This window comes from Ornithodoros turicata, chromosome 8 (genome assembly GCF_037126465.1).
Source record: "Ornithodoros turicata isolate Travis chromosome 8, ASM3712646v1, whole genome shotgun sequence".
Lineage (NCBI taxonomy): Eukaryota > Metazoa > Arthropoda > Arachnida > Ixodida > Argasidae > Ornithodoros > Ornithodoros turicata.
Window position 1 is genome coordinate 19,819,394 of NC_088208.1, and position 24,385 is coordinate 19,843,778.

General features: G+C 45.2%; 1 protein-coding gene across 1 annotated transcript; it reads left to right on the forward strand.

Moving 5' to 3' along the window:
- Positions 1 to 2,844: 2,844 nt before the first annotated feature.
- On the forward strand, positions 2,845 to 24,173 carry LOC135366041 (32 kDa beta-galactoside-binding lectin-like). Its single transcript, XM_064598693.1, has 6 exons — positions 2,845 to 3,012; positions 7,428 to 7,496; positions 17,153 to 17,200; positions 20,126 to 20,196; positions 21,454 to 21,643; positions 22,882 to 24,173. The coding sequence occupies exons 1-6, from the start codon at positions 2,938 to 2,940 to the stop codon at positions 23,065 to 23,067; spliced, it is 639 nt and encodes a 212-aa protein (XP_064454763.1). The 5' UTR covers positions 2,845 to 2,937; the 3' UTR covers positions 23,068 to 24,173.
- The last annotated feature ends 212 nt before the right edge of the window (positions 24,174 to 24,385 follow it).

Sequence of the window (24,385 nt, forward strand, 5' to 3'; positions counted from 1 at the left end):
AGACAAGATGTCCTGCCTAATGCGTCATACTTGTAGGCCAATCCATGGGGTGATGAGAGAGGGGATATACGGGTGTTTCATTTAAGAGTGGCCCAATTTTTTTCTTTCATTTTTTTTCAAGCTCAATTAGGATAGTTAGGCTAATTAATGGAAAACGCTGATGTTCAGTGCCAGCTGCTGTTTATTACAGTACATCGCTAATTGGCTTAATTATATCAATTAAATTGGGAAAACATTTGGGAACGCACCCTGTTGCGTTCATTAGTAAAGGGAAGGGTCGGTAGTACATGGGATCGGCTTGCATGCAATTTCTCGGAGAATAATTGAATAGAAGGGAAAAGTTGAAAAGAAGAAGGCACCCAGGGGCCCAAAAAACATAAAAGCGCGGTCAACCCATCATGCCACTATGTACTCAGGAGTGTCACAGGTTCGTAAAGAACACGAACAGTTAATGGTGAACCGCAAAACGGAGAAAAACATATCAAGTATGAGATCCGTCTAATATGACCAAGTGTCGTTACACGACATTAAAAGTAATGCTGCAAAGTTGCTGTAAGTTGAACATGCACTACTTTTATGTGCTTCCTCAAATTGCCATCCAAAGGTTTCGACGTCCGAATGAATTTTCCCGCAGGAGCGCACAGGAGGCACCGGAATTTCAAGTTGCACGTGTCTGAGTCTTCGGTACACAGCTCGTAAAACTTTGACAAATGGGGCCATGGCATTTTAGTCGCAGTGTCCTCTGCCATCGGGTACACGACGAAGAGAAGTTCGTCACAACCGCGATAAACACAACCCCGACACACGGAACACGTCAACTACCATTCGCTTCCAACGCGATGCGTCTCTTCTTTTGCGTCTCAACGGCATCGGGGTAGACAGAGTGGCGCCGCTCAGGGTCGGTGGCAGGGTCGGGTGCAGCCGGCGCTCGACGGATGCCCGGAAACGTCAAGAGACGAATGCCAATTATCATAACAGTTTGCGCTCTAACCAAGAAAAGGAAAGTAACTTGTAACTTCAGGCCGTTAAGTTACCCAGAAAAGGAACGAGTTCCTCGTCAAGTTACTGGACCTCAGAAGTAACGAGTTAAGGTAGAAGTTACCGAAGAAAGGACCTAAGTTACAGTAACGAGTTACCCTCAACACTGCTAAAAACCATCCGAAGCGGTACCGGCAAAGATGCTTTGCATGCGTCCCTGCTGTACCATATTTCGAAACTTTACGGCGAGCTGCTCCAGCAGCCCCGACACGCCGGTGCCGGCTTACGCGCGCCACGAAAAGGTTATAATGTCAAACCGACCAATGAGCGCTCGCATACCGGGGGAGCGGCCGCAGGAGCCAATGGGATGCTCTCGGTAGAGAACTCCCGCTTCGACGTAAAAGTTTTGACGTTTCATGACGTTTGAAGACGCGAAAAGCTCGCAGCGCCTCACTTTAGTCCGAAAAGGAACTCGCGAGTTTCACCCCTTTGGCCGAAGTGTTCGGATGCGCGCTTTGTCACGCCGTGGCTCACAACCGGTTGGCGCATTTCGGGCGTTTTCACGCATGAAAGGCAGGCTGGACGGGGCATCGCGAAGCACAGAAGACCATGATGGTTGAGTGCTTCAAGACCTTCTGTTTTGTTTGGCGACGCTGTACGGACGATGGGGACACATCACTATGAAGTTACTGATTGTGGAGTTATTTTGTGTGTGTTGGTGATGGACAGTATGCTTTCAAAACATGTAAGCGCTGAATCAAGTTTTTACTCTTGTTGTTCACCGTGTCTGGCTAGCGATTTTCAACTGATTGGTGAATATCCACACTTTGAAAAGACACAAAAATTTGAAATAACTTTCACCGTTATATGTCCCACTTGTAATATTTTAATATCTACTGTATTCTGATGTATGAAGAAATAAATGTGCACGCAGAAACTGCATCTAGTGTAACCCCTTTCTACAGCAAAAACATGCGGTCTGCTCATTCGATGCAGCAGAATCGAATGTTATTACACATTCAAAAAAGGTGCATCGTCAATGAGAGTTTCCATGTGACTTTAATGGGAAAATCTGGGCTACAGCACATTGGCCAATGGTAAACTAGACTGGCCTCCAATGGGTGCGATTAAGCGTGGTTCCACTTCATCCCCATTGACATTTATAGTGATTTCTCTTTGAAACCTACTAGGGCCCAGTAGTTTTCAAAATGGTATTTGTCCAAGATTGTCGATTCGGAATGGGAAATTTTGGCTCCTTTCAATGAGAATTGTGAAAGTGATATCCACTTAAACCGAATGAGTTTTCTGGGCTATTTTGATGTGATGTGATGTGAATAAAGAAAAAAATGGGGATGTGAGTTTTGACGAAGTCAAACTGGCTACCCCAGTACACTTAATACAGAAAGTTCAATCCGATGATGACATGATGAAAACACAAAAGGATGATGTCCAGAGACGAACAGAGATGATAATGGAGTTCAACATGTGGGCTATTTTGAATTGGACTATTTCCAGCAGGGTTTTCCCAAAAGGCGCAGGGCCCAGGGCACGCGATACATTCTGTGTCCTCTTCGGTCTGCAGAATTAATGAGGAAAATCGCTGAACTAAGCTTATTTTTACGTTGAAAAACGCCGACGCTACACGACTTCAGCACAGTGGCGCCACTGGGGGGTTGACGCTCTGGTTGACGTGCTGCACTAGTACCGCAGCTCTTTTTATCAAGCGAAATGACGCCAACCAACATAAGAAGCCCTCGGCGAGCATGCGATTTTTTTTCTGTGCATACGGCATGATACTCTTCTTTGTCGTGAACCGCCTCGGATGGACAAGGACACATTATTGCTGGTGGGAGGGTGTGACGCAAGAGCTCCAGCCGAACTTCTGAGATTGCAACATCCCTCACGGCACTTTTCCAGGAAGTTGCAAGCCACACATGCAAGAAAGAGCAGTCACTTTATATGCAGAAGCATTCGTCTATAGAGCGCAGTTCGCACGCCGGTGTCGTCGGGGTCCGCTCCTTGCAGCCACTGAAGGTACGTGTTTTTGTTACGTTGCTCTTTTTGTCGGTATCTATGGCGGCTTTTGCTTCAGTAATAGAGATAATGATTCGGGGGCTTACTTCGCCAGACAGCTATTATACTAAGAGAGAACTGATGTTCTGAGCATGGAACAACATAGAAAGGACAAATACATACAAAGCCTCAAAAGGCTGGCTTGTCCCTTCAGATGACGCACCCTTGGAAGTCGCTGATGAGGCGTCTTAGCTTAGCTCAATTGGACCGGTAATTAGCCCTGGACCGGTAATTCAGAAGATGTGGGTACGAGTCCTGCAGCTGGCAAACCTTTTCAGTGACTTTCATGTTTCAAAGCTACTGTAGAAGTGGTTTTTTTCGCGCGGAATTATTTTTCGCGTTTTTCGCGCACACCTCCAAAATCGCGAATTTAAGTTCCCGCGAATAACTCTGGCCATATGAGGGCGAAAATCGTTCGGCGTTCGACGCTATACCGCGGCTACCTGACCCTTTCTACTCCATGTAGCGTAGGCAGTTTAAGCAAGCGCAGAAGATTGTTTTATCCCATCAGGCAAGATGAAAAGAAATGAAAATTCATCATGCTTTTGTTACTCCTATAAACGCTTTGCACTATACATGCAATATACCACCACTATACCACGAAGCCAGAACATGCCTTTCCCCGCATTCTCAAAACCAGCTTGAATGATAGTACCACATCTCAACCGAACTGGTCAGTGCCCCGAGTGATAATTAATAAGAACTGCTAAAATAAACTGGCTAACTTGCACACGGCCAGTACTATGGCCTCCTACAGGGCCCCTAAAGGCCATTTGACAGGGCCTTTCCTCCCATCTCTGTTAGGAGAAGAACGGAATAGACCTTGAATGCAGCAATCCACGTGAACAACGGATGTCTTAGGACGTGCCGAAATATGCCCGAATATTGACGGCGGCACGATATGCAAGAGCAAAGCACTCCCGGAACCTGTGTCGCGAATTTAAGTTCTCGCGAATCAATCCTCAAAGCAGCTCTGCTCGAAAACGCGAAAATATTTTCCACGCGGAAAAAACCACTTCTACAGTATTCTACTCTATGCTATTGTGCTACAGCTATCTCTTGGACGTCAGGGTCGACACTTTTAAGCGGAGCAAGGTTAGTGACTCTAACCTTGACCTCCTCGGGACGCTCTGGCAGACAATACATGAATTATCACACAACAATCATTGACACACGCTCTATCCCAGAGCGGGCATTAAGGTTGGTCCTGGTTGGTTAAAGGTCAGCTACGCCGATTTCCCGATGGGTTAAAACTAGGGTCGCCACCAGGCCGGTATTATATACCGGCACGGCCGGTTATTTGCTCGCTCTGCCGGTTGCTGGTAGCACGGTAGGAAAGTGGTACCGGCAGCCTTTTGCCAGGATTTGTGAATTTCAAGATCTTTCATAGGGGCTTTTGCAGGGTCATAGCAGGGTTTTTCCTTCAACATTCCTCTACAGCTTGAATAAATGTGAAGCACAGATCCAACTCCGCAGTCACCAGTCATTTTCTTAATTATTCATATTATTATTATTATTCATTGTTATTATCAGCGTTCATGCCTGTTTATAGCAATTTCTAGTATCAATGATCGAGCCACACACAGGAACATGTGTTTCCTCGTATTATCTTGAGCGAGCAGGCCCGCTCCCTCCGCAGGTATCTCTCTCCCTGTGCTCGTCCAACACTCACCCACTTTTCGTCTCCTGCGAGTCTTTCCTCCTCTCCCTCGCCTCCTCTCCTTTGACCGGTATTTTTCAGTAGGAAAGGTGGCAACTCTAGTTAAAACGATTGTGATATTCAGAACGAGCTCATCTAACTGCCCCCGTGCTGTGACGGAGGACACACCAGCATTTCTTCAGCTATAAATTTTTATCCAGAAAATGTGTGCAGGTGTGTAGGTAGGTACACTCAGTATTGACTGTAAAACAAATAAGTCATTCAGCTTTCAGCAAATGGAATCATTCGGAAAGTGGTACAAGCTGGAACATGAACGCTTCCCATCATTGCTGTCAGCTTGCACCACACAGGGACCGCTGGCTGGTGTTGTTGTGTAGTTCAACAACGTAGTTCCATAGTAGGTCGTGGTCGTTACCAGTCATGTACAAGATACTCAAAAATGTATTTAAGATAAGATAATAAATACTGACGTTAGAATGTAATTAAGATAGAGTATAAGTACATGAAAATTAAAGTAATTAAGATAGAGTACGAAATACTTCAAAAAGTATTTGAAATACAATTAAGATACTATTTATCCTTGAACTCAAAAAGTCACTGGTCAATGCGGCGAGTCGCTGCTATGTGACATGAATAACCTGAAACCCGCGTACTGTGCAAGCCGTCCCTGTATGATAGGAGTCATCTAAACAGAAGTCCCAAAAAGATGACAAAGAGATAACTCCATTAAGTATATGTGACCCAGAACAAATCAAACTTCTAGCAGGTCCCTCCTCGGCGAGGTCAGAATTCGGCGTTAGGGCACATTAGGGCACACATAATAGAACCTTCATCCGCAAAGGATTAGTACATACGGGGCAAGATCTCTAAATGGAGACTTCCAAGAAGGGCCAATGTCCGGGTCAAGTCCGAGGGACTCAGGAAATTTCCAGTGAACACGCAAGATAATGGAAAGACGGAGATACAGAAAGTTTGAGAGGGAGATCCAAAATATGTAATTAGAGTATTGAGTAGAAAATACCATAAAATGTATTTTAAATAGAGTACAAATACACAAAACAAAAAGTATTGAGTAGAGTACCAAAATACCGCAAATTGTATTTAAAATACAGTATTTTAAATACAATACTCCAAATACGTACAAGTCTGGTCGTTACCAACCCAACCTGACCGACTGACACAGCTTTAATTGTTGGGTCCATCCTGCTGCTCGTGTCCCCTGTCCGCCCTTCGCCTTGCCAAACTCGGGAAATGTCCTTTCATGACACCGTACTACACAAGCTATCCTGCATTGACTACTAATCCTTTCTTCAACGTTCAATTGTCCTGTAGTCGTCCTAGTCATCCTCCAGGATTACCAGCCCACAGCCATGTGACACTCAGCGGCGGATCTAGGATCTTTCTGAAAGGGTGGGGGGGTGGGGGTGGGGGAGTTCGTTACTGGCAAGGGTTCAGGTGCATGCTGGGATTGCATTAAAGTTGGGAATCGAGGTGGGGGACAGGACATCCAGAGCCCCTCTTAATCCGTCCCTGCTGACACCTAGCCGTTGGATGTGTATCTTAAAGCAAGCAAAATCGTGTGACCAACGCCACCCCATATTAAATACGTATAACGTCTCTCGGAGTTAATAACAACACGTGGCTGCGTACGAAGCAGGGTCAAGGAAAGCCCAGGGGAATGTTTGTAAGACAGAACCCTCTGTCCAGACCTGTTCTAAAGTTCTGCTCATCAAACATTCCCCCGTGGCCACCTACCAGGGTGTTTTCGGTCTTGCTTGGGGACACAACCCCGTGTTATTGTTAACTCTGAGAGGAGTTGTACCTTCATGTCGTTCTTCGGAGAGAATGAAGTGTGGGAAATACCCAGAAAAATGTTCGCGGTGGGGTGAGGAAAATGCTCAGAAAAGTTTTGAGGTGAGGTAATTTTTTTTTCTAGTCTGTGAGGTGAGGTGAGGAAGAGCTTCAAAAAATTGTTGAGGTGAGGGCGAGGCTCGTGAGGACAAACGCCCACCTCTGGTGCCGGATAAAAGTGTAACATGCTTCGGTGCGTTCCTTCCTATCCTAGTCACCTGTTTGGAAGTGTCTCTAAGGAAGAAATGCACAGGAGCGTGTTCAATAAACTTCTGTCCAGCACTGTACACACTCCTGTGGTCGGCGTTGAAGTCGTTTCTCACCGTAACGCTTAAGTGGATGCCAACATTTTCTACAAGGTTGCTCAGTGCTATTTCTCGATTACTCTTTTAAACACCCTCCGTTATTTGTTTCACAATTCATACTTCGTCTACCGGAATGTGGTGCGTGAACTAGAGGTTAAACAGCGATTTCTGAAACAAAATTAACAACAGCTTTATTTGAATGATGATGGGTTGGGAGTTTCATCGCCAAGGGCGGTATACCTTATTGCCGATCTGTTGCCGGTGGTAATGTGGTGAAATGGAATAATTAGCCGCAGGACAGTGAGGAACGAAGTCCTATGGCGTCCAAGAAGATGAACAGCGCTTTTAGGGCAGAGCGTTAGTGGGCGGGATTTGGCCGTGGGCCCAGCAATTTTGACATTGAACGACTGAAACAGGTGACATGAAACACCGAAAAACACACGAGGAATTTGTCCGCCATGGAAAAACACACTCATTCTTATACCTCATAGAATGCCTCGTTTCTTCCCCTCCCTCCTTTCCCTTCATTTGTTTCGCATAATAATGGAGCCCTTTTTCAGGCGGCAAAGGCTCGAGAAAGCTGTTTGCGTAGCCGTCTGTACAGGATGGGACAAAAGCTGGAAAAGCCCGTAAGCATACCAGTTTTCTTAACCTATTATCCATTGTAAGGTGCATTTGTAACTTATTTTGTAACATGGTAACAAACGCGAAGAAACACGGACGGACACAGGACGCGTGCTCTGTCTGTCCGTGTTTCCTCGCGTTTATTACCATGTTACTTAACCAACACGCTTCACACCTTCTCGAACTCATTATTTAGTAACATACTGTTTCTACGGATCAACTGTAACTACGTAACGTATGGAACTTGTAAATGTATCCGTGATTTGAATTTTTGGATTTGACGAACGGTGTACAGCGCACAGAAGCAGAGATGGCGAAACAATAGGAAGGAGCGGAGGAATGGAGCATTGATTTAATACTCGTCTCGGGACAACCTCAATGGGGGATCTGCCGGGAAACCATGCAGGGAAACCAAAGAGAAACCCTGAGAACGTCCGCGGAGGGATTAGATTCGAGAGCCAAGCATGACAACGCTGGGTACATTCGAATAGTAGTCGGCGCATGGATTCTTACAGGAGAAAAAAAAAAACGATTGGGGGAGGGTAATACTCATAGATGAATATGCACATTAGGCAGATAATAACTTGAGCGTGGTCCTCCGAGCTTGAAGCCAAGAGCAGATGCTGCAGCCATTCAGTCACGCCACTTCTCTTCCATGTCATTCCTATATATAAGGTGGGAGCTCTGAAAGGTCGGTCACATTTTCGTGCGTGTAGTGATGCTTCCTCGACCGACACCTAGTTGACGCACAGACTTCCGTTGCCTCATAGTCAACAATTTATGCCAGAGAAACCTGCGAAAAAATTGTGGTTACAAAGCTCTGTGAAACAAAATATATACGACCACGCAAACTTTCGTCTCAATCCATCGGTATAGCGCATAGGAAATGCACGAAGACGAAAGTTTGTGTGGTCGTATTTAGTTTTTTACGCAGTGCATGGCAGCCGCGATTTTTTCGTACATTTCTCTGGTACAAATTGTTTACTGTGTGATGGCGAAAGTCTGTCGCCCAAATAGACATAACGGCACACGCAAAAATATGACTGACCTTTTAGAGCACCCACCCTGTACTTTTTAGTAGTAATGAATGACCACGTTTATCCGGAAACGCACATCTTGGGCTAAACACGATTAATTAATCAATTACAGCTAATTGGGACCCCCACAGTAATCAGACCCTCAAGGGAGTCACCACACTAATTGGGAAGCATCTAACTCATGTCAGGACCAGTTGCACGTTTCAAGATAATCGTTGTCATAAGAAAGAAAAAATAGATAGAGATACAGTGGAGAGAAGGAGTTTAGTTGAAGATCAACGACGCCATCTTGGAGAAAGCAGCCCGGAACGGCCGCTGACCATCGCTGGGCGACGCAGCACAGAGGCAGGTTGCAAAGCATCACAGCTGTGACCACCAGTTTTGGACATCCTGTGACATCAGCTGTGACATCATCATGACATGTCTGGGCAGGTGAGGGCAGCTCTGGACATGCGAGGAGAAAAACACTCATAATACAAAGGAACGCAAACTGCTGTGAAAGCAAGAGTAAACATGCTAACCATCAACAGCTAACAACAAAAAGAATTAGTTGCACAACAAATGAGCCCACCACAACAGCAGTCACAGGGAGCGCAGAAGCGCAAAGCGCACTCAATCGTAATGCTTTTTTCTCCTCAATAAAGTCACGCATCTGCACCCCCCTAGGGGTTACTTTCTCAACTAATTTTATGACAAAATTATTAAGAATCACGGCAGTGCTACTCTCGTTCTCAAGGCAGCTTTTACAGAAGATAGAAAACGGCGGGGATGCCTGGACAACAGCAACCAGCGCCAGACATGCACAGGCATGAAAGCCGCAAACAAAGTGGGGACAAATTTCTCACGTGCGAAAGAATTAGTTACACAACAATCCAGCCCACCACAACGGCAGTCACAGGAGCGCAGAACAATGCGTCCATTCCATCCGAAGCCAGGCGCACAACTGAATCGTAATGTTTTTTTTCTCCTCTATAAAGTCACGAATCTGTCCCTCTTGCAGTTACTTTCTGAACTAACTTAAACGCAAAATTATTAGGAATCGTTCTAGCACTATTCTCATTCAGACCAGGGGTGCGGCAGCACTAGCATGATCGTCAAGACAAAAATGATCAACATGAATCTGTCTCGTCCAAAAAGAAAAAGTACAAAACCTCAACAAAGGAAAGCATGCAGGTCGGGGCATGTCAGGAGATTGGTCAACGCGCGCTGTTCCACGAGGACAAATCGCACGACAGCTGGGCAACAGAGGAAAGCAAACACAGAGAAACACTTGAACTGAGTGAAAAAGACACTCACTATCATTGGACACGTACACTGCATTCCCTCAATGTAAATCCGCTTGGCACAAAATCTACCTGAATTGTCGAACACCATTCACCAGTGACGAACCACACATCCGTACCCCGTCAGAGGCAACGGAATCTCACTGAAGCTATGCTTCTCCACTAACGGCCAACCCAATTGCAGGGAACAGAATTCACGCGTCCGCACCCGCCAGTGTTTAAGAGAGAAGTGAATCCTTCTGCCCTCTGCAAGCCTTGCTCATTGGTCGTGACGTCATCCTATTGTTTGTTTGTTTTTCATTAATGCCCAACCCAACTGCCCTGGACAAGGTCCACCTGAAACAATAGGGCCGCTTCATGACATCATCACCCAGGCATGCAGCTGCATGGTTCAAGGACGCATACGCTGTAGACAGGGGACCTGCTGTTTATTGAATCACTGTCCCAAGATTATTTCCTTTATTCCACTATATTGATTGCATAGGAAACAGAACAACCATTGCAGAAAAACATCACTCATGAAAGCTGATTGTAGGAATTACGCATTTCAATCTCAAAGTCTTACTAAATGAGACTTACGAATACAGGAAAGAACAAAATATCCTAACACCATCAATGTCTAAATATGACGAGCTCAACGAGACACCTCCGTCTCATCCCAGAGCCAGGCAGATAGCTGAGTAATGACGCTCTCTTCCTCCCGAATAAAGCCACGCACCTGACCCCCTTGCGGTTACTCTCTGAACTAAATGAATCGCGAAATTATTAAGAATCGTTCTAGCTCTACTCCCATTCAGGGCAGCACTATCGCCAACACAAGACAAGAATGTTCCTCGTCAAAAAGAAAAAAATATACAGAACTAAATGTAGAAGGAAAGCATGACAGAAAAGTTCTGGTCACGTCCGGGGCATTGCTCAACAAGCACTGTCATGGCAGGAAAAATCGCATGTTTGTCAGAAAACAGGCGGGGAAAAGCGCAGAGAAACACTTGAACAAAGCAGAAAACCAGCATCAAACTATTCTAGAAACATACACACACTCACTCCTCTTATTAAAAAACAATGCTCATCGTAAATCCGTCCAGGAAAATGCACACCATCGACCAACCTCCCATTTTCTGTGGCGGAACTTTTCTACAGTAACGATCAATGCATTGCTACAGACACCTGAAACACTGCATGACCTCATCACATCCTGCCTGAAGAAGTCACCGGCAAAGACAAACACTCCTACTATTTATTGAATCGCAAGGTTATTTCCTTTGTCCGACTCTTAATGATGTTCACTCTTACATTAAAATTCAACTAGAAAAGCCCCATGCATGAATCTTGATCTTAGCGATTTTCACTTCAAAGGTTTATCATGGTACTTTCAATCATTAGAATCACACCAGTAAACTACCACTACCCTTTAAAATGATCGTAACTGAGACCCTGGAACACTCAACATCATCACCAGGCTTATGTAATACATGACCCTTTCTATGCTCATATACTCGTTGTCTGAGGCTACACCTGCGAGCAAAAAGGGGCGAAAGCCTGGGGGCAAAGTTCCATTCGCGCACGACACAGCACAAGACAGAACGCCTTTACGGGAACAGATATGTGATGTCATTGCATTCCTACTATATTAATGATTTTCTATCTTGCGTTGCAGTTTACAAAAACTATTACAAAACTATATTTTTAGGAGCCTATTAAAATTCTACATTCTAAAGAAACTAGAACTGCGCTATTATTTGGAATACTATCAATCAAGCGCTCCAAGTTTTTCGCTCTTGCCATTTCAGCCTAATGGGTGTTGTCATGCAGTGAAGCAGACTCACATCCAAAATAATTAATCTACACTGAGTGTGCCATGCTTCATAGGAATTTCTACCCTGTGCTCAGATGCAAGCGTTTCTGCACAAATACCTATAACTGCAAACAGCTTACTTCTTCAACATACCGAGCTCCTAACAACATCTAACAAACAAGCAGAGAAACCAACTTCTCATGTATTTAGCTTTACAAAGCGGCTGGACACTGCTTCCTTCTGCGCAAAGGCAGTGATTTGAGGAAAGAGCAGCGAAAAATTGCACCCGTTTGTGCTGGAATTGCTATGACTTCAAAAACCGAAGCATACGCTAATAAACTGACAAAAAGACACCCATTTCTGCCACCAGATAGCTCTTGCATATTGCTAAATGCACAGCTGCATTGTCCCTTCGTAAAGAAAGCACAGGACAGGGGTACACAAATTTCCTTAAGTGAGCAGGGGAAAGGCATAAGGCTCAGGAATAATCGGAGAATCACTGCTTATCGCACACGAAACTCATCGGCTAACGCAACATGACAGCAACAAGATACTAGCGGCGGGTAAAACTGCTACAAGAAGGACACTGCTAAACAAGTCCAGACATGCCATGATGACGTCACAAATCAGAAAAAAAGCACGCACACACACACGCACTTGTGCTCCAATACCTGTAGCGCATGCTAATCAACTGAGAAAAAGACACCCACTTCAGCTATCAGAAAAATATTGCACAATGCGATACACACAGCTGCGTTGTCCCTGCGTAAAGAAAGCACAGGCCAAGCGTATACACAAATTCCCTTAAGCGATCAGGGAAAATGACTTCTACTCAGGCAGCATAATGCGATATACGTTGAATTTTTACGGGTGAAAATTGCAAGGCACTGCTAAGCAATTACACACACACGACTGCGCATACAACACACGACTTGGAAAGGGCTTAAGACGGAGCGCTGAGGAATAATCGCAGCGTTACCGCACATCGCTACGATGCTCAACGGCTAACACAAGACGACAACAACAAGATATTAGCGAAGGGTAAAAAATGCCACAAAAAAGACACTACTGATCAGCTCCACACATGCTACATCGCATGCAAACTACTGCTCATCGGGCAAAAACCGCTCGTAGCTGTGTCCAAGCTTTTTTTTTTTTTTTTTTGCAAACATTCTGACTTTACCGTATTATGCTGTCTGAGAAGAAGTGACTTTTCCTTCTCGCTTAAGGGATGTGTACCATGGTTCTGTGCTTTCTTTATGCACGGATTACGCGACTGTGCATGTAGCATTATGCAATAATTATCTGATAGCAGAAATTGGTATCTTTGTCTCAGTTTATTAGCGTGTGCCTCGTTATTTTTTTTTTCTTATAGCTATGCGAGCAAAAGTGCGTGTAATTTTTCACTGCTCTTTTCTTATTTCTCTACTTTTACGCAGTAGAAAGCTCCTTGGTAAAGCTCAATAGTGTTCTGTCAGTGGAAGTGGGGCTGTTTGTTAAGATTTTGTTGGGTGTTCGATATGTTGATGAAGTAAGCAGTGCTTAATTTTACAGCTATGGGTATTTGAGCAGAAACGCTGGTATCTGAGCACGGAGTAGAAATTCCGTTATTTCTCTGCTCCCTAAGAAAATTTGTGCGTCGTTTTCCAAGCACACCGCGTTTGGCTTACGCGAAACAAAAAAATGAACTTGTGTATGCTCTATGATGTTCTGTCACAGGATCCGGCTTTTGCCCGATGAGCAGTAATTTGCATGCGATGTCGCATGTGTGGATCTGATCAGTAGTGTCTTTTTTGTGGCATTTTTTACCCTTCGCTAATATCTTGTTGTTGTCGTCTTGTGTTAGCCGTTGAGCATCGTAGCGATGTGCGGTAACGCTGCGATTATTCCTGAGCGCTCCGTCTTAAGCCCTTTCCCAGTCGTGTGTTGTATGCGCAGTCGTGTGTGTGTAATTGCTTAGCAGTGCCTTGCAATTTTCACCCGTAAAAATTCAACGTATCTCGCATTATGCTGCCTGAGTAGAAGTCATTTTCCCTGATCGCTTAAGGGAATTTGTGTATACGCTTGGCCTGTGCTTTCTTTACGCAGGGACAACGCAGCTCTGAGTATCGTATTATGCAAAAAAATTTCTGATAGCTGAAGTGAGTGTCTTTTTCTCAGTTGATCAGCATGCGCTACAGTTTCTTGCAGTTACAGCTATTGGAGCACAAGTGCGTGTATGCTTTTTTCTGATTTGTGACGTCATCATGGCATGTCTGGACTTGTTTAGCAGTGTCCTTCTTGTAGCAGTTTTACCCGCCGCTAGTATCTTGTTGCTGTCATGTTGCGTTAGCCGATGAGTTTCGTAGCGATAAGCGGTGATTCCCCGGTTATTCCTGAGCCTTATGCCTTTTCCCTGCTCACTTAAGGAAATTTGTGTACCCCTGTCTTGTGCTTTCTTTACGCAGGGACAATGCAGCTGTGCATTTAGCAATATGCAAGAGCTATCTGGTGGCAGAAATGGGTGTCTTTTTTCAGTTTATTAGCGTATGCTTCGGTTTTTGAAGTGATAGCAATTCCAGCACAAACGGGTGCAATTTTTCGCTGCTCTTTCCTCAAATCACTGCCTTTGCGCAGAAGAAAGCAGTGTCCAGCCGCTTTGTAAAGCTAAATACATGAGAAGTTGGTTTCTCTGCTTGTTTGTTAGATGTTGTTAGGCGCTCGGTATGTTGAAGAAGTAAGCTGTTTGCAGTTATAGGTATTTGTGCAGAAACGCTTGCATCTGAGCACAAGATAGAAATTCCTTTGAAGCATGGCACACTCAGTGTAGATTAATTATTTTGGATGTGAGTCTGCTTCACTGCATGACAAGACCCAGTAGGCTGAAATGGCAAGAGCGAAAAACTTGGAACGCTTGATTGATAGTATTCCAAGTAATTAATCCGATTATAAATGCGAAATTGTGTTACAGAAACTTTCTGTATTTGGTGGATTGGGAAAGACACAAGGGGACAGGTTGTTCCATTCCTCTATGGACTTTATTTGTGCGCGCTGCATAAGGTCTAATGCAAAAATTATGTCCTGTACCTAGACTTCTCATCCAAACTGTTAGTATTATAGTTCCCTTAGAATGTAGAATTTTAATAGGCTCCTAAAATTATAGTTTCGTATTAGTTTTTCTAAACTGCAACACAAGATAGAAAATCATTAATGTATTAGGAATGCAATCACATCATATATCTGTTCCCGTAAAGGCGTTCTGTTTTGTGCTCTGTCGTGCGCGAATGGAACTTTGCCCCCAGGCTTTCGCGCCTTTTTGCTCGCAGGTGTAGCCTCAGACAACGAGTACCCAGGGCAGTTGGGTTGGGCATTAATGGCAAAAACCGGAGAATAGGATGACGTCACGACCAATGAGCAAGGCCTGCAGAGGGCGCAAGGATTCACTTCCCACTTGGACACTAGCGGGTGTGGACGCCTGAACTCTGTTCCCTGCAATTGGGTTGGCCGTTAGTGGAGAAGCGTAGCTTCGGTGGGATACCATTTGCCTCTGACGGGGTACGGATGTGTGGTTCGTCACTGGTGAATGGTGTTCGACGATTCAGGTGGATTTTGTGTCGAGCGGATTTAAGGTGAGGGAATGCAGTGTACGTGTCCAATGACGGTGAGTGTCTTTTTCACTCAGTTCAAGTGTTTCTCTGTGTTTGCTTTCCTCTGTTGCCGAGCTGTCGTGCGGTTTGTCCTCGTGGAACAGCGCACGTTGACCAATGTCCTAACATGCCCGACCTGCATGCTTTCTTTTGTTGAGGCTTTGTATTTTTTTTCTTTTTGGACGAGACAGGTTCTGTTTACCATTCTTGTCTTGACGATCATGCTAATGCCGCCGCACCCTTGGTCTGGGTGGGAATAGTGGTAGAACGATTCTTAATAATTTTGCGATTAAGTTAGTTCAGAAAGTAACCGCAAGAAGGACAGATGCGTGGCCTTATAGAGGAGAAAAAAAGCATTACGATTCAGTTCTGTGCCTGGATGGAATGGGCGTGTCGTCCTACGCTTCTGTGGCAGCCGTTGTGGTTGGCTGATTTGTTGTGTAACTAATTCTTTCGCACGTGTTAACTTTGTCCCTGTTTTGATTGCGGCTTTCTTGCCCGCGCATGTCGGGCGCTGGTTACCGTTGTCCAGGTATCCCCGTCATTTTCTATCTTCCATAAAAGCTGCCTAGGGAACGAGAGTAGCGCTGGCGTGATTTTTAATAATTTTGCCATGAAATTAGTTGATAAAGTAACCGCTAGAGGGGTGCAGATGCGTGACTTTATAGAGAAGAAAAACGCATTACGAGTCAGTTCTGTGTCGGATGGAGCGGTCGCATCCAGCGTCTTCCTTCTGCGCTCCCAGTGACTGCTGTTGTGGTGGGCTCATTTGTTGTGTAACTAATTCTTTTTGCTGTCAGCTATTGATGGTTAGCACATTTACTCTTGCTTTCACAGCAGTTTGTGTTCCTCGTTTGTGTATTTTTTTCGTAGTTTGTGTATTAGGAGTGTTTTTCTCCTTGCATATCCAGAGCTGCCCTAACCTGCCCAGACATGTCATGATGACGTCACAGCTGACGTCACAGGATATCCAGAACTGGTGGTCACAGCTGTGATGCTTTGCAACCTGCCTCTGTGCTGCGTCGCCCAGCGATGGTCAGCGGCCGTTCCGGGCCGCTTTCTTCAAGATGGCGTCGTTGATCTTCAACTAAACTCCTTCTCTCCACTCTATCTCTATCAATTTTTTTCTTGTTTGTGAGCGCGATTATCCTGAAACGCACAACTGGTCTGGACAGGAGTTAGATGCTTCCCAATTAGTGTGGTGACTCCCTGGAGGTTTTTGATTACTGTAGGGGTCCCAATTAGCTCTAATAGATTAATTAATAGTGTTTCTGCCAAGATCTGCGTTTCCGGATAAACGTGATCATTCGTAACTACTCTTTTTCGTCATAGTTGCTGCGCATACTTTATAAATTATGGGACGCTATCACCATGTCAGGAATTCTTCAGGAATTTCAGGCCCGTACCGATGTGTTCAAATACTCATATTACCCTAGGACAGTACACGACTGGAACATCCTTCCTGAACCAATTGTTGCCGAACAGAGCATGCCTACGTTTTTAGGTAAATTGGAAAGACATGTGTACAGCTCACTCCTGTAACGATCCAAAGCTGGATCAACAGTATTGTAAATAAATAAATAAATGTCGGAACGCTTATCGCAAGTGTCGTGATGCATGGGGGCAGTACTCAGCAGGCAGTAATCATTTAAGACGAAGGAAGCGAGGGAGGCGGAGGCTAGTCTGGAGGCAGCAGTGGAGTTGATCCGTACGTCGTAAGGAAATAAACCTTATTGTTCTTTGTTAATTACTGTGTTCTTGTTCTTCGGGTTTACGGCGAGTCGAATACGGAACCACCCCGGGTTTGTGGGCCGCGGATCCCACAAAATTTATTCTCGATGTGTTTGTTCTTTGACCAAAACATCGTTAATGGTAACTACGGGATGTAACTTAATTTAACCAAAACAAATTATATTGCAGAGGTTTGATGGTGATCCTCAATCATGCGTCTGCGATCCTCGGGTCGTGGTAAGTAAATACTACTTCTACGCAATGACAATGCAAATCGGGATAATCATGGGACTTGTCGAAAATTCACATATTACTGAAGCTCGTATTACAGCTTCAAATTCAGGTTGCTACCAATAGGACGCTTCCTTCTGTAGTCATTTCACGTAGAGGCACGTTCCTCTATTTCAGAACTACATGGGGAACCGTCTCCCATTTTGCTACGTTTCATGCTCGAACTCGACGTCCCTATTCAATATGAATGAATGCATGAAATACGAGGGGTGTTCAAGTCAAACCGGACTTTTCATTTTTCGCAAAAGTAAAATGAACTTACGGGCGAGAAATTAGTTTTATTTTTCAACGTAATCTCCAGCTGCACTAATGCATTTGTCCCAGCGTTTCACGAGGGCATGGGTACCACCAGCGTAGAAATCATTACCGGTGCGTAGCAGCCATGATCGGACCATATTCTTGACCGCGTCGTCGCAGCCGAAGTGGCTGCCCCCGAGGAACGCCTTCAGTGGCCCAAAGAGATGGAAATCGCTGGGGGCGAGGTCTGGACTGAAAGGGGGCTGTGGCAGCAGCTCCCAGTCAAGTTCCTGTAAGGTGCGTGTCGTGAGATGCGCGGTATGCTGGCGTGCATTGTCCTGTAGGGAGAGGACTGCTTTGGTGTTGAGGCCCGGCCGCTTTTGCATCACCGCCTTATGCCCATCCGTGAAAACCTGGCAGTAATATGCACCATTGATGGTGGTACCACTGAGCAGAAAATCAACATGAACAACGCCAGCCATGTCCCAGAAAACCGTGACCATGGCCTTACCCGCAGGCGGGGTGTTTCGGAACTTCTTGGGAGCTGGCCAGCCCGGAAGTTTCCACTGTTTCGATGCGCGTTTAGACTCAGGAATGAAATGGTGCACCCACGTTTCATCGCATGTGATGATCTGCTCAAGGAATGGCTGTCCTTCAGTGTCGAGACGGTACCTTAGCACTTGACAGATTTCCAGTCTTCTCTGCCGGTCAAACACTGAGAGCTGCCTCGGGACCCAACGGGCACTAACTTTCCGAAAATGGAGGTGTTCATGAATGATAGATTTCAACGTTCCCACAAAAAGGTCAATCTTTCGAGCCAGCTCGAGACACGTTATCCGTCGGTCCTTGAGGATCAGGCGCTCCGCAAGCTGGACGTTCCCAGGAACTCTGACACTGGGCTCTGAGCCGCCCCGGCCGGGATCGTCCTGCACTGACGTCGTGCACGGCCGTCTCGGGACCGTATACAGCACTCAAACGCTTTGCTGCGGCTAAGTGTATCATTGCCGTACTGAGCCTGAAGTCTTCTGTGGATTTCAGATGACTTTACGTCTTCATTCATGAGAAACTTCATGACAGTTCGATGTGCACGCTCACCTTGTTGTCGGCCACCTTGTCCGGCACGTGTCTCCTGTTTGGCAAAAACTTTGGACCACCACGTGGTGAACGCGGAGGCCTGTCGCGTGTGAAAGTGACGAAAGGGAAGTAGTGCGAGTCATATGTACGCTCAGGGGACAAAGTCCCGGTTTCACTTGAACAGCCCTCGTACTTTATATGCACAATTATGTACCGCATTTACCTCCTAAAATACTTGTGTATTTAGGTGTGTTAATGTATTATACTGTAATCATTGAGGCCTGGAACTTGCAAAAGATATACCAACGTATGCGTGCAAATGTGCAGCAGGAAACGCGTCTAAACATGCACAAAAGTACACCACAATTGCGTTCAGATATGCGCCATGAAACGCGTCTAAATATACACAAGAGTATCCAAAGGTGCTCATAGGAATATGCGGCACGAAACAGTCGAAATACGCACAAATGTGTTCCGAAATACCCGTAAATATGCGGCATGAAACACGTTTGAATGTATGCACAAATATATTCCATAATATGCATGCAAACATGCGGAAAGAAACGCATATAAAACTCACAAAATTATTCCAAAATAGGCATGCACATATGTGGCACAAACCACGTCTCCACATGTACAAAAGTATCCCAAAATGTGCATGCAAATATGTGGCACGAAACGCGCCTAAATGTGCACAGAGGTACAGGGTTCACCAAGATAAACTTCGGGTTTTGTAATGAACATAAAACAAATAACAACAGTGTCGGAAAGCCAAAGTAGACGACATCAAACCAAGTGAAGAAGTGGAACTGAATGCAGAATCGTACTCTGCAGCGCCGTGCTCGACTGTTTCGCCATCTGACGGAAAGGAGCTAAAACACAGGTATAGCCGATGCGCCAGCGGCGGTTTGTTAATTTTCACGATTTATCCGTAGAGAAACACACCTTGCGAAATTATTGACATAAAATTTTGGGACATAATACGTCCTCTAACGTCTACTTTAGCTTCCCGACGGTGTTCTTATTTGTTTTATCTTCATTGCAAACCCCGAAGTTTATATTGGCGAACCCTGTATTACGAAAATCTTTATGCGAATATGCGACACGAAACGCGTCGAAACATGCACAAAAGTGTTTCAAAATACGTATGAAAATATGCAGCACGAATCGCGTCTAAACATGCACAAAAGTACTCCAAAATAGCCGTGAAAATATGCTGCACCAAACGCGTCCAAACATGCACAGAAGTACTCCAAAATAGACATGCAAATATGCTGCACGAAACGCGCCATTATACGTTGATGTAGTCGTGTTCGAGGAGCGTTGGGCGTACGCGTTTCGACACAATTTAAGAACACAATCTCTTTTACATAAAGTCTGGGGTGGCGGCGGCGGCGATGATGATGAATGATGATGACGACGACGATGATTATATGATGATAATGATGAAAGAAGGAAAGAAAGAGAAAAAAATGGGGCCCTATAGCGATGATACATACGAACTCGTCAACGAACTCATTTTATCATATTTCATTTTCATATGGCCATATGCACACCAAGGTGAAACCCTTGAGGTCTCTTACTCATGAACCTGTGGTTGAAGGCAGCATGCGCTCCACTGGTGGTAACAGGTATCTGGAAAATAAATGTCTTCTTACCTAAGCGAGTCGGTAAAGAAGTTTCACTTCACAGCATTTTGCAGAAAACGTTAATCCTAACCATGTTCAGGGTTATCTTGCTTTTATATATCTTTGCTTTATAATTTCTCTTGTACCATGTGACTTGTTTCTTTATATATGCTTCACCACTTGTAACAGGTCCTCAAACCTAAAGAAGCGCAGCCTACTGCACGAAAGCTTTGTTTTTACTGTGTATATTGTAAAGAGTTGATGCTCTTAACCGTCTTTGTAATTTTTGATTCTGCATCGCCGGAAACTTGTACATTGTTTTTCTTCACGTTATTTATAATTTTATAAAGCTTTATGAACTTTACCTCTCTCATGCCCAGAGACAAACTGATCATTACGCTGATTTTCTGCGTCATAATCATGTATTAATTATAATATTCGAGATTTTTGGAGTGGCATGAAAGAAGCCCAGAAAGAAGGACTAGGGCTGGGTTGAAGGACGATTGCCCGAAGAACTCGTCAGTTGGCGAGATTGCGTGACTGAAACCCAATGGCTCTTCTAGATGAGGAGCATTTCCTATCCTCACTCACAGGTGTTCAGGAGGGGTGTACAATCGAGAATAGTACATAAGGGGCACCAAAGCGTACAAACGTCCTGTCATGAAATGAAGGATGCTTTTACCTTGACACGAATACAAAGGAAACGGGATTCATCGGTTACGCTGTTCATGATTAAAAAAACACAATTTCCACTTTCTGTCTCTGCTTCCCAAGAAGGGTGACAATGCAGAGCGTGCTCTCAATGGTCTCCTCAAGCGATTTGCCCAATCATCACAGGAGACCGTTTGAAGAGACCATCCCGGTGATGGTCCCCATTTTCACACTTCTTGAGAAGAAGAAATGTGTGAATTGTGCTTTCTTCGGTCATAGATGATAAGAGGGTCATTGGCATATTTGAATTATCTTTCACGATAATTGATGGAGAAATGGTTTGAGGAAACTAATGACAGACCCCTCCGCATTGTCACCCTTCTTGAGAAGAACAGGGGGAGGGAAAGAGTAATTTGTGGTTTCCTTCCATCCAGCATAAGGCACGAATTCGAGCAACCCGTAAATCCCGTTCATTTTGTATTAGTGTAAAGGTAACAACATTTTCCAGTTCGTGAGCATTTTTTGCATGATAGTGTCCCTTTAATGCAGACGGAAGCTTGTTTAGTGATTCCTATCCGTTCTGATGCTGCTCTCATTTCCTTTTTTCAGTTTCTCTATCAACTTGGAGACAAGTAACGGTGACATAGCGATACACATCAATCCACGCTTCAGTCAAACACAAACTGTTGTGAACTCGCTTCAGAACGGTGTCTGGAGAAGCGAGAAGCTTTATCCTATCCCCATCTCCCACGGAGCCCGCTTCACTTTCAAGATCGAGGCGTACGGACTTATGTACTCGGTACGGGACAGTGTTCCAGTGCTTGCATGTCTGTATTTGTCCACTGACTTCACCAGACTATAGAGAACTTGAAAAAAGGAGAGACCGCCACCATCATGCTGGTCCCGTGAAGTTTGGTTTCGTTTCCGTTCGCTGCCATAGACCTATGAACCTGTTTCACACTCGTGTCACATTCCCGCTGCTCTCCAGCGAAGCATCCTTGTCACGCACCAACACCAACCCATGTGGGTAGCATGGAGCAGTGACTTGGTGTCTGTGTGCAGCCCTTCTACCAGCTCCCTCTCTCCCCTATTGTCACTGAAGCGACCTCATTGGTCCTTCTCTCAAATTAGGGGGTGGCAGCTAATGGATAGCCACAAGTGGTTGCAGTTGCAAACCCAAGCGGAATATCATTCCAGTCTATGAATACCCCTCACCGCTGCATTGTGACTGGACAGACAATTGGTCATGTGGCTTCTCTAGGCTTCACCCCTCCAGGGGAGCTATTCTCGTCACGAATTGTTGGGCAGAGCTACCAGAACACGCTCCGCCCACTGGCTCTCTTTATTTAACCCTAGCCGGTATTGTCGTCCACCGGTATTGTAGTCCACCGGTGTCTCTAGCGCATGAGCAGCAGGAAGGTCGCACTTTCCTACGGCATGGGGGTGCTATGTCCTATACTGAAATAGATGAGAGGGGGGAAAGGAGGGAAAAGTGTGGCGCGTAGGTGTCAACGTGTATTACAATTAATGTGATGTGGTGATATTCTGTTCACTGTGGAATAACCTTCATGTGCATGGACTGCGAAACATTGCGCATTTTGCCAGGTTGTTGGCAATCACGCCCAGTCACGCCACGTTGGGAGTCAAGTGGCGCCACACTGTATGGTATGCACTCTACGCGCATATATCGCACGTCGGCACAAATTTCTCATTCACGATACAACCTTCCGCTTCCGGCGAGAACGCGCGGAAGGGCTGCCTGGCTGTGATATAGGCACTCCAATAAAGCGCGAAGATTGCAGGATCAAGGGCTCGACTATTGGTTGAGGGCACATGGCCTAACACCTCTGTTTTTCACGCCTTCTTCGCATGACGGCCAATGACAGCCGAGACAAAAAGTAATCGAGCTCGATCACTTTGACGAGAATAGGGCCCCTGTATGAGCTAAAGGATTACGTTACTATTGGCTAGCGATTCGATCTTGTTTCGTCCTTAGCGTCCCGAACACTTCCGTAACTCGTTTTTGTCATTTTTCAGGTTTACATCAATTCGACGTGCTTCGCCGCCTACATGAGCCACGCCGACTGTGCGACAGTAATGGCGCTCACTCTGTATGGAGACGCAACCCTGGATGAAGTGCACCAGCACGGGGACAGTTTCCCAATAAACCATAAACATCCCCTGGATGACACCAAGACACCCTTACCACGATATGTGGACTAGCTGTCGAAGTCCACAATCATCCCGGTGAAGTCAGAGTGGACATCCCACGGATGCTAAAACGAGCATCCATATCATGTCACTGGGATGTCTTCCAGATACATGATCTGGTACCTTGTTGGGACGTGTTTTATGTTTTGCTGGGTGTGTATAGTTTGATGTAAATATCATGATGCAAATATCTGGTTCAGTTTCAACATTTATTGGTATACTGACTAAGTACAGTGAGACACCTTTTCATAAAAATACTCTCGACTAGAATGAATTAAAAGTAAGATAGGAAACTACAATAGTACCACAGCAGCCAAGAGCTTATACATATGCTGGGTTTATAAGCAGAATGGAGGTTGTGTAGAAAACAAAAAAATACACAGGCTGTGTAGAGAACAAGGTTAAGCCACATTGTACTACATAGCAGGTAACCAGTGTAGCAGAGCCACTGCCATGGTAACATACGTTTTTGGGTGTGTTCCCTATTGACGAGTGATATCAGGTTTGATGTGATTGGGGACATTGTCTTGATGCTCATGTTAACACGTGGAGCTGCTCTGATACTAATGTTAACAGAGCTGTCCAGGCTGATGTTAACGCTAGAGCCGCTCTGAGGCTGATGCTAACATGAGGGCTGCCTCGATGCTGATGTGACACAATAGTTGCATTGATGATGGTTATAGCGGTCATGAAAATGCAAAACACGAATAGGAAAAAGAGCGCGACCCTGAAATTGACGTGGGCAAAGTTGATACCTGGCAGCGGAACTCTGCTGTGGGTTGGGTTTGTAACCCTTTCCCCCTCGTGTGGCGTGTCAATGTAACCTCCTTTCTTCGCAGCTTTGCGCTCAAACTTAGACCCGTCAAAAAAGAGGCGGAGCCAAGGGCTCATCTCCACGGATCTTCGACAAATCTTATTTCGGACACGGATCTTATTTCGGCAATTGCCATTGCATTACGAGTGGGATGATGTGCTATACGGAGTAAAATGACGACGGCGAACCCATTTCCGCAAAGAAAACGTCAGGCTGCCTTGGAAAATTTTGGAGTTCAATTTAACAAATTAACTTTCTGTCAATTGAAATGAAATAAAAATATTACCAATATGTGCAAAAGTTATTGGCAGAAAAAAAATTATTTGACCGCATGTCTCTCCGGGGCCTACGTTTTTACTATGAATTTCTATCATGGGTGGTGGACCACCCTGTATGAAGGCTACCATGAAGAACCTCACAGGTGGGGAAATGCGAATTTTTCATGAGGGACCTTACAGAGAAGTCATGACTCTCTTAGGCGGTCACGTTATGTCGTTGCGTGAGGTACAACCCCGA